Source organism: Dipteris shenzhenensis, chromosome 12 (assembly GCF_047967505.1).
Source record: "Dipteris shenzhenensis isolate YYH24624 ecotype China chromosome 12, Dip_SZ_1.0, whole genome shotgun sequence".
Taxonomy (NCBI): domain Eukaryota; kingdom Viridiplantae; phylum Streptophyta; class Polypodiopsida; order Gleicheniales; family Dipteridaceae; genus Dipteris; species Dipteris shenzhenensis.
Genome location: NC_141607.1, coordinates 38557191 through 38566870, shown reverse-complemented (window position 1 = coordinate 38566870; position 9680 = coordinate 38557191). Strand labels below are relative to the sequence as shown.

The 9680-nt window shown below is 43.7% G+C and overlaps 1 protein-coding gene across 1 annotated transcript; it reads right to left on the bottom strand.

Moving 5' to 3' along the window:
- Window positions 1-3750: 3750 nt before the first annotated feature.
- LOC147896189 (uncharacterized) lies at window positions 3751-5351 on the bottom strand. The gene has a single exon (XM_087382728.1). It carries the CDS (start codon window positions 5195-5197, stop codon window positions 3998-4000), a length of 1200 nt encoding a protein of 399 aa, XP_087238854.1. The 5' UTR covers window positions 5198-5351; the 3' UTR covers window positions 3751-3997.
- Window positions 5352-9680: the final 4329 nt, after the last annotated feature.

Genomic DNA, 9680 nt, shown 5'->3' with positions numbered 1-9680 from the left:
TGAACTGATTACTCGATTGAGATTGTCGAACATACTAGAGCAAGGAGTTAAAGGAGTCATGACTCAGTCTACTTTGTGGTCTATGGGATTGTCTGAACCATGGGAACGACTACAACTTAGAAAAAGAGCATGCGTAGAGGGGAGGCGGGGGGTGGGCCGAAAGAAGGGGTAGCAACCAGCCTTGAGATGGGATGAGAAGAGAGGAAGCCGTCACACATAAATATGAGCCAACTGACTTCTACTCCCTGGTCGGCAAGTCACAGTGCATCAACTGGGTGACCGTGAAGGTCCGTCCTTGGACTGCCTTTCATAGGCTGTTCCTCCTGATCCTCGCCGACCCAGTCGGTGAGGACAGCCGACCTGTCACAAACTGGCCGACCAGTCTGTGGCTGTCCCTGCTATAGGCCAATTTCTCCTGGGCATATAATATGCTGCTGCAGGCCCACATGGGACTGCTGCGGACCCGTTCTGCTGCTGCTGTACTGCCCTGTATGGGTGCAGTATGCAACCCATCTGTTGCTGCTGATTGTACGGCTGCCTGCAAGGGAATACATGCTTGTACGGCATTCTGTTGCTGCTGATGTTGGCAGCCTGGCTACCCCTGGCAGTAGATGAAGGATGTCATGGGCTGCCATTGCCCATGACATCCTTCCACGTAAGGCCTCATGTGGAGGCATTTACCCCAAACCAGACTGGCCAACTAACGAGTTCGAATGCAGGAGAGTGGGATGCAGTGCCGGCAGTGGCGTTCCTCGGAAAGACAAGACCAAGTTATCATATGATTTGCTAGTGCAAAAAATTGAGTATGCCCAGAGACTGAATGTGATTAGGGGGAAACATTACGATAAGTCCACCTGGTAGGACAGATTTTGGCATACATGGGAGGGTCCCAACTTTCGAAGGTCAAAAAAATTTCTATGGAGGGCTCAACAAATGAAATAATACTAAACATTGGGTGGGTAAGTGGTCCCAAGGATGGATACAAGGTGTGTCTTAGAGAGGCTGTGCGCTGCATAACAACCCAGCCACGGAATCCCTCCAGAGCTCCCTTCTTTCGCCTTTCTCAGTTCGGCTGTGTGATGGCCTCTACTTCTTTTAATGATTTTCTTATGTTTTCAAGGTCTGAAGAGCAGCACAGGAGACGTTTGGCCATTTTACCCCTTCCTTTCTATCATCAACTCTTGCTTTGATGAGGCCCCTAAGTGGCATAATGTTGCAAGTAAAGCTAGACATAAGTAGTTTAACCTTCCGGTCCAGCAGACCACGCCTATTGCAAAAGCAGCTACAGCTCTAGCCTTGAAACACATGAATGTCTCAGACCTCAGGTGAAAAAAAGTAATGTTGGTCATCAACTTCAAGTGTCGTAAAGGTGTACTGTCATCTTGGCACAGTCTCTCGTGTTTTTGTGACCATCCTCACATCTCTTAAAGTCTCATTCTCTCCGTCTTTATCTTTATCTTCGTATAATAATAGACTCCCTTTTTATTACCACCCCCTTTAATAAAACTCCATAAGGATTAATACGTTGATCCTGAACGCTGTCTGGAGTAATGGCCAGCTACCGTGGTTCTGTTAATCAGATGAGGAGAGAAACCCATCTTTGTATCAAAAAGCACTGTCCATATGTCAGAAAAAAGGCCTGCTTGCTATAACAAACACCCACAACAGAAAGCACACAAAGGGACTCTTCAAACTCTCTCCAATCTGAGCTCACTCAAGTGCATGAATGTATACCCAAAATGCTGGAACTGAAAAGTAGCAAGAACATCCAAAAGTATATCTCATAAAGTCTCCACGAGGAATATGAGAGAGCAGACCTAAAAAAGTGTAAAAGGGTAATAACCTCGAACATCAGTCTTCTTAACTGACAAATCAGCAGCTGCTCCCGCATGGACAATTCAAACGACATGGCAACTAGAAAGGCCTGACGTTTCTCAACTGTACAGATATCTTGATGACATCAAGATCTCAATTACCAATTCTGTGTGTAAGCTGGCCTTCCAAAGATGGATCACCATTCAACCTGAGTATGCCATCGATCATGAATAACAAAGAACCGAAAGCCTGCAACTGAAACAGCCATAAAACCAAACAGTAAATTTCTGAAATGCATGTCAAAAACAGGTCTGCAGCTTTTTTGAGACAGCTCGGTCACAATAGATAGATGCACAAGATAAAACCACTCAACACCCAGATAAACTTTTAAAGCCATATAAGAAACAACGAGAGTAAAAACCTCATCATGCTTACAACATAACAGCACAGGATTTCAGAGCCAAGAATGGCTCCATGAAGTTAGAGAAGGATTTGCAGACTGCAGTTACATACAAATGCGCCAACTCTACATAAGTAAAGGTACAGTGTAAGACCCAGTCGTAGACAGGTGGTAATCCTCTCTTTCTTTGTGGTCAAACGTGTGAAACGTAGCTATGCAAAAGCGCTCAATGAATAAGCCGAGGAAAAGTCAGTTACAAATTTCTATGGAGGGCTCAACAAATGAAATAATACTAAACATTGGGTGGGTAAGTGGTCCCAAGGATGGATACAAGGTGTGTCTTAGAGAGGCTGTGTGCTGCATAACAACCCAGCCACGGAATCCCTTCAAAGCTCCCTTCTTTCGCCTTTCTCAGTTCGGCTGTGTGATGGCTTCTACTTCTTTTAATGATGTTCTTGTGTTTTCAAGGTCTGAAGAGGAGCACAGGAGACATTTTGCCATTTTACCCCTTCCTTTCTATCATCAACTCTTGCTTTGATGAGGCCCCTAAGTGGCATAATGTTGCAAGTACGGCTAGACATAAATAGTTTAACCTTTTGGTCCAACAGACCAGGCCTATTGCAAACAGCTCTATTCTTGAAACACATGAATGTCTCAGACCTCAGGTGAAAAAAAGTAATGTTGGTCATCAGCTCAAAGTGTCGTAAAGGTGTACTGTCATCTTGGCACAGTCTCTCGTGTTTTTGTGACCATCCTCACATCTCTTAAAGTCTGATTCTCTCCGTCTTTATCCTTCGTATAATAATAGACTCCCTTTTTATTACCACCCCCTTTAATAAAACTCCATATGGATTAATACGTTGATCCTGAACGCTGTCTGGAGTAATGGCCAGCTACCGTGGTTCTGTTAATCAGATGAGGAGAGAAACCCATCTTTGTATCAGAAAGCACTGTCCATATGTCAGAAAAAAGGCCTGCTTGCTGTAACAAACACCCACAACGGAAAGCACACAAAGGGACTCTTCAAACTCTCTCCAATCTGAGCTCACTCAAGTGCATGAATGTATACCCACAATGCTGGAACTGAAAAGTAGCAAGAACATCCAAAAGTACATCTCATAAAGTCTCCACGAGGAATATGAGAGAGCAGACCTAAAATTGTGTAAAAGGGTAATAACTTAAAACATCAGTCTTCTTAACTGACAAATCAGTAGCTGCTCCCGCATGGACAATTCAAAGGACATGGCAACTAGAAAGGCCTGACGTTTCTCAACTGTACAGATATCTTGATGACATCAAGATCTCAATTACCAATTCTGTGTGTAAGCTGGCCTTCCAAAGATGGATCACCATTCAACCTGAGTATGCCATCAATCATGAACAAAGAACCGAAAGCCTGCAGCTCAAACAGCCATAAAACCAGACAGTAAATTTCTGAAATGCATGTCAAAAACAAATCTGCAGCTTTTTTGAGACAGCTTGGTCACAATAGATAGATGCACAAGATAAAACCACTCGACACCCAGATAAACTTTAAAAGCCAAGAGTAAAAACCTCATCATGCTTACAACATAACAGCACAGGATTTCAGAGCCAAGAATGGCTCCATGAAGTTAGAGAAGGATTTGCAGACTGCAGTTACATACAAATGCGCCAACTCTACAAAAGTAAAGGTACAGTGTAAGACCCAGTCGTGGACAGGTGGTATTCCTCTCTTTCTTTGTGGTCAAACGTGTGAAACGTAACTATGCAAAGGCGCTCAATGAATAAGCCGAGGTACAGTCAGTCACCGACATACTCCCATTCTTCATCATCTTCTTCATCCTCCTCATCCACATACCGCTGCTCATCATCTGACAATTCAAACATTTCCGCTTCCTCTTCTGAAAAAACAGAAATTTTTCGTTTGGCCACAAGACCCGTAAATTCCTTCCCATTCCTTAGTGCACCGTATGGCAATCGATGTCCTTCAAAAGCAGAAGCTTCGGTCTTGATCGCTTGAAGTCGTTCGTGACGTATGCCCCATTCACGTATGGCTTCATCGATTTGGCCTTGCGGTATTCCTTGAGAGACATCGTCCCAAGGAAACCAAAAATCTGCAAATGTCTTTAAAGACTTTGACTCGCCGAACACCACTGTCCGTAGATTTTGAGACCGTGCCGTTGTCAGCATCTCTTTGAAGTCAGAATCGTCTGACACAAGGCAAATGCATTTGATTCCTTTGTTCATGGAGCTTGCTATCTGCCTTTTCAACGCCATATCGGCAGCTTGAGGCTTGTATTCAACCGTTCTCACGTACACACCAGCCCTTCGCAAGTCCGACTCGAGGCCGTACCCAACTTTCGGAACCAAAATAGGCTGAGCGGCTTCCCTGTACCTTTGCGTCTTGGGCTGTATGGATTGCTTAAACTTCATCCTCTTCTTCCCCTTCAACGAGTTGAGCCGGCTCATTCGCTTGTTCTGCTCCCGCTCATGCAACTGCTTGAAGTGGCGCTTGAGGTCGAAATTGGTCTTGCATTTGCGTCCGCACAAGCGACAGACGTAAGGCTGCTCCGGCTGTACGACGCCACGGCGCTCGAGGTAATCGAGCTGGCGGCGCTCCTGGCGCTCGTCACGGACCCATTGGGGGATATGGAGGAAGGCATGGCGATTGGCGTAGGCGACCATGTCGACGACGAAGCCAAATTGGGAAGCAGCATGGCGGAGGTGGGAAGCGGCAAGGTAAGGGGAGGATTTGGGGGGTTTATTGTCGAGGTCCCAGAAGACGGAGACGGTGGTGCTAAGGAAGGGAGAAGGTCTGGCTATGGCGGAAGAGCTCAGAGTTTGGGAATCAGAATCATCAGAAGAAGAAGAAGAAGGAAGAGAGCAATAGATAGAAGAAAATGAAGAAGATGAAGATGGTCTAACACCAAAGGGCTTCTTGTTGTTAGCGCTATTCAACCAGGAGAAGAAAGAAGACCCTGGTGCAGCTACTCCGTCCATTGCTTCTGGTGGTGAGCTCTAGCACCATCCCTTCCACTTTTCTCTCTCTCACAATCATCCCCCAAGCACTACACTCCTTGAAATTCCACCCCTCTCACTCCATCACTAATGCTAGAGGAGGACGACGACGAGGAAGTGGTGGAGGCGGAGGTGGTGGTGGTGGAGGAGGAGGAGCAAGAGGAGGAGCTTAGAGCTTGGGGATCTCAACAAGAAGGTTGGAGGGAATGTCCATGGCGACGACTGCAGGCGATTGGCAACAACCTAGAGCCCGAAAGATCGACCAGGGGACTTTTTCTCGTCAAGCCGCGCACTCCATTGGTAATCAAAGCCAATACAAATAAATTTCCAATGGTTTTGCTAGTCGCCCTCACTAGCGAAGACCTTGACAAAGAAGAGGAGGACGAGGAGGAGGAGGAGGAAGGAAGAGAGCAATAGAGGAAGAACAAGGACATGATGAAGGGCTATGGATTAGGGGACCAATGGGCGGCTTCTTGCTATTGTCGTTAATACTATCATCCCCCTACCTTAGAAGTTACCAAAGATCAACCTCTCAAGATGCGTCTCAAAGACACAAATGACAACTTTACTTCTTAGTATTGCACTTGAAGCTATGACAACAACTACGCCCTCCATTGCTTGGGTTTTAGAACCTTTCACTTTTATGCTTTGAGGGAAATGCCACGAGGTAGCATTTCCAGAGTGCCGCAGTTCAAGGGAGGCAACACAGTTGTCGGAGTTTTTCTTTTTAAATACCAAATGCTTCTGTGTCATTTGGAAGATTGTTTTGTTAACTTTTGCCTTGCTATGAATGGCTTACTTCACATGCCATCAACTCTTGTGTTCTCAATAGCACAATTGTCAAAGTTCTTTCCATGAAATAATTGATTGTGATCCAATAGTTCAGATTTCCTTCAAGCCAACCTCGGACCTTAATGTATTTGGGAATCATCCCCCAAGGATTACATTCCTTGGACGTTCCACCACCATCACCAATTCACCAATAGGTGTTTTCATTGTACGTGGCTTCTGTCTTGCTAGAGAAATGATGTCACAGTAATAGGAGCGAAAACTCATCCCAACAATCCATTCACCTGCAAAGGCCTTGGAGAGCTCCAAGTGGGATTTTGTTCCACATCAATTCAAGCACACTTAAATCTCGACAAGTGTGGATGCTACTACACTTTTTGCACAAATTTCATTCAACCTCAAATTGGTCTTTTATCACATGGCAGAAATTAAACCTCTACCACCTAGGGACCTTTATGGTTTGACGGAAGTGGAGAGATGAGAATGGACATGCAAACTCACGTCACCCTCAAACTCCTAGACATGCAGACTCATGTCTCCAACCTCGCCCAGAGCCCTTTGATGGTCCCATGTGCCTTCCTCTTGGCAAGCAATCACCTAGGAAATTTTGGAAATGCCACATTTACACTGTGGTGCGAGGCTATGAGCAAGCCATCAAGAGGTCTTGCTAACGGGTCTAGCTATGATGAGCCATCTCTACACTCCAAATTGTGGCCTCTCCCATCATTAAGTTGTGTCAATAAACAAAAGACTGCAAGAGTTATCATCATCGCGTCACTATATACCTTGATGGTGCCCACTATAGGTGGAAATCATGGAGCACCTCAACAAATTCGACATGAGTTCTAAGCTCCTACCCACACCTCAGTATAGATGTGAGTATTGACCTAAGGGTGCAAACTAAATTTCTATGTTTACGTGACTTCAATGACGAGGTCAAATAACCTCTATTTAAAAAACAACACACTCCATGGCACACTCCACCACCTCTTCAATGGTGGTTCCAATCCATCACAAAATCCAAGGCCTTCTTTTGTGCAACCTTCTTGGTGATGATCATGCCCAAAGGTGCAAAACCACTCCCCTCCATCCAAATTAGAAAAGATCTAACAAATTGTTGCCAAGAAAGGTGCTCTAAGCTCATTAAAAACCTTGGCTCCTAATTCATTGATCTATCATCCAGGTGCTGTGACAAATGAGAACTCTGTTGCCTTATCCTACTCCACCATCCCTTCAACTTGACGGCTTGAACAAGTGCAATGCACACTTTTCTCCAAGGCATTGAGTGATGGACTGACAAATGATGAGTACCCCACTTCTTATAAGAAGCCATTCTTCCTGACTAAAGTTGCATGAATAAAGAGAGTGAAATTTGCAAGAGGTATCATTAATGCTCCTTGCATTACTTTGATGTTGTCCAGTGTAGATGGAGTTGTCTAGTATAGTTGGAAAGTCATGGGGCACCTCAATAGTCTTAGCTCCCGCTCACACCTCACAATAGCGAAGGCTCTACTTAGAACCATTCGTTTGTGCAAAATCATACATCAAGTTGCAAAACCTATCACTGCTTTTTTAGCATGTGCACAACAAATTCTAGATTTTTTATGTCTAGATATGTGGAATGTTGATAATCAAACAATTAGAAATATAAAGGAGGCACTATTAAATTTGCAAAACCAAAGGATTATTGAACATGTTGAAATTCAATCTCACTTTCAATATCTTTTGTCCATTACCAAACACTAAATTGAGAAACTAAGAAGTAGGAACTATTTCTTCTTTGGGTGTTGCATAGAGAACAACATCATCAATGATTCTCCTTCTAGTATTTATCTTTGTAGTGTTGATGAATTTAATCATACTAATGAATGGAGAGGAGCATGAGCAATCAAAGACATTCTCCTTTATTTTTGTTATCTATCGCTAGGACTCTATAATATTGAGGTGCAAAGTCTCCTATGCATTGTGAAATACCAGTCTCAATGAGCATGTATCAACAAGTCCCATGCATTAGATCAACAACTATTCTATATTATCGCTAAACCACACTAACCAAGATCACAAAATAGTAAACAACAAAGAGCAAAATTAAGAATACCAAGTTCCTACAAAGGCAAATATAGTAAGAGCTTAAGTTAACATCCTTGGGTAGATAGCCCATGATACTATAGAAGGAACTAAGCAAAAAGCATCGTTTTGCAGGGCGGTACTTTTGGGTAGATAGCCCATGATACTATAGATAGCATCATCCTTGTCAAGTTCATGGAACTATAGAAGAGTTCAACGTCGAGTCTTGGACTTCTAGATGTGAAAGATCAAACCAATGGTTATTGCCTCACTTTTATAAGACACACTTTTACCTCCTCGATGTGAAAGATCCTCAAGTGGATCACTATGTAGAATCCCTATGTATCACGTGCTTTCAATGCCTGTTTATAAAACCCCTTATCGGGTGAATTTTTCATTAATAAAATGCACCCTTTTTCTATTCAATCTATAAAAATTTTCCCAAATTCCTTTTTACAACACCTTCTCTCTGTGGAAATGTGAGAAAAAATGAGATTAAATATGCCCTATGTTGAGAAACCATCTCAACATCATGTGTTCAATATTGTGCATAGCACTAACACATACAGGGCTATAAAGGAAAGGGTTAGATGTCTCCTAGCCCTAACCCTAACCCAAAAAGGGTTTGTATATATTCTACATTTTCAACTAAATCTAGTGTATAGTTAGTAATTTGTGGTGTGCTCTCTAGTTGTGCCCTCTCTCCTCATCTCCACTCTTCTCCTCTCCTCTTCTCTCTCCATATTTGTTCATGGTATCAAAACTCCCTTGTCTTCCGCTGAGACATGGTCATCCTTGTGTGAGAGTTTGAGAGAGATTGAAAGATGAGAGATTGAGAGATCAAGTGTTTCCATTCTTTCATTCCGTTGATGAAAGATATCCGTTCATTTTGCTTTGAAAAATTTTCGTTCATTTGAGAGAGTTCCATCCATTCAACTCCATTGTGAGAGTTCTTTGAGAGATTTATTTTGCGAGGGAGAGAGTCATTTAGCTCATCTCCTTGTTGAGAGAGAGAGAGAGAGAGAGAGAGAGAGAGAGATTGAAATCCATCTTCTTTCCTTTGAGAGAGTTCTATGTCTGAGAGAGATTGATGGAGAGATCAATCTCTAGGCTAGAGAGCCAGCTTGAAGTGCGAGTTCATTTCTGGTTTTGAGAGCCTTCAAGAGTTTCCACTAAGAGATGAAAATACTCATGCTCAATCGACTGAGCAGCTATCTCTAAGCACAACTTCGAGCTCAACTCCCTAAGCGTAGCAGAGCTCTCTAACAAGCGAGCTAAGGTGCCAACTACACCTACAAGCACCTATTGTTGCAGCATCGAACTACGTACTAAAACACAAACTCCATGGCAATGAGCCCACAGCTCTCCAGCTTCCAAACACCTGCAATCAACTAAGGCAGCAAGCTCCAACAAGCTCTTCACCAGCCAACAAAGCTGCAGTAGTTGATGTAGACTCCAGCAAGCCACCCGAACGCCTTCTATGTCTACATCTAAGGCAGAGCAATGGCAGGTCAAGGCAAGTATGCCAAGTTTTTGAGAAAAGAATCCGATGACCTGGATGCTCATGTTTGATAGTTTGAGTAAGTGTATGCGATCAACAACCCACTAC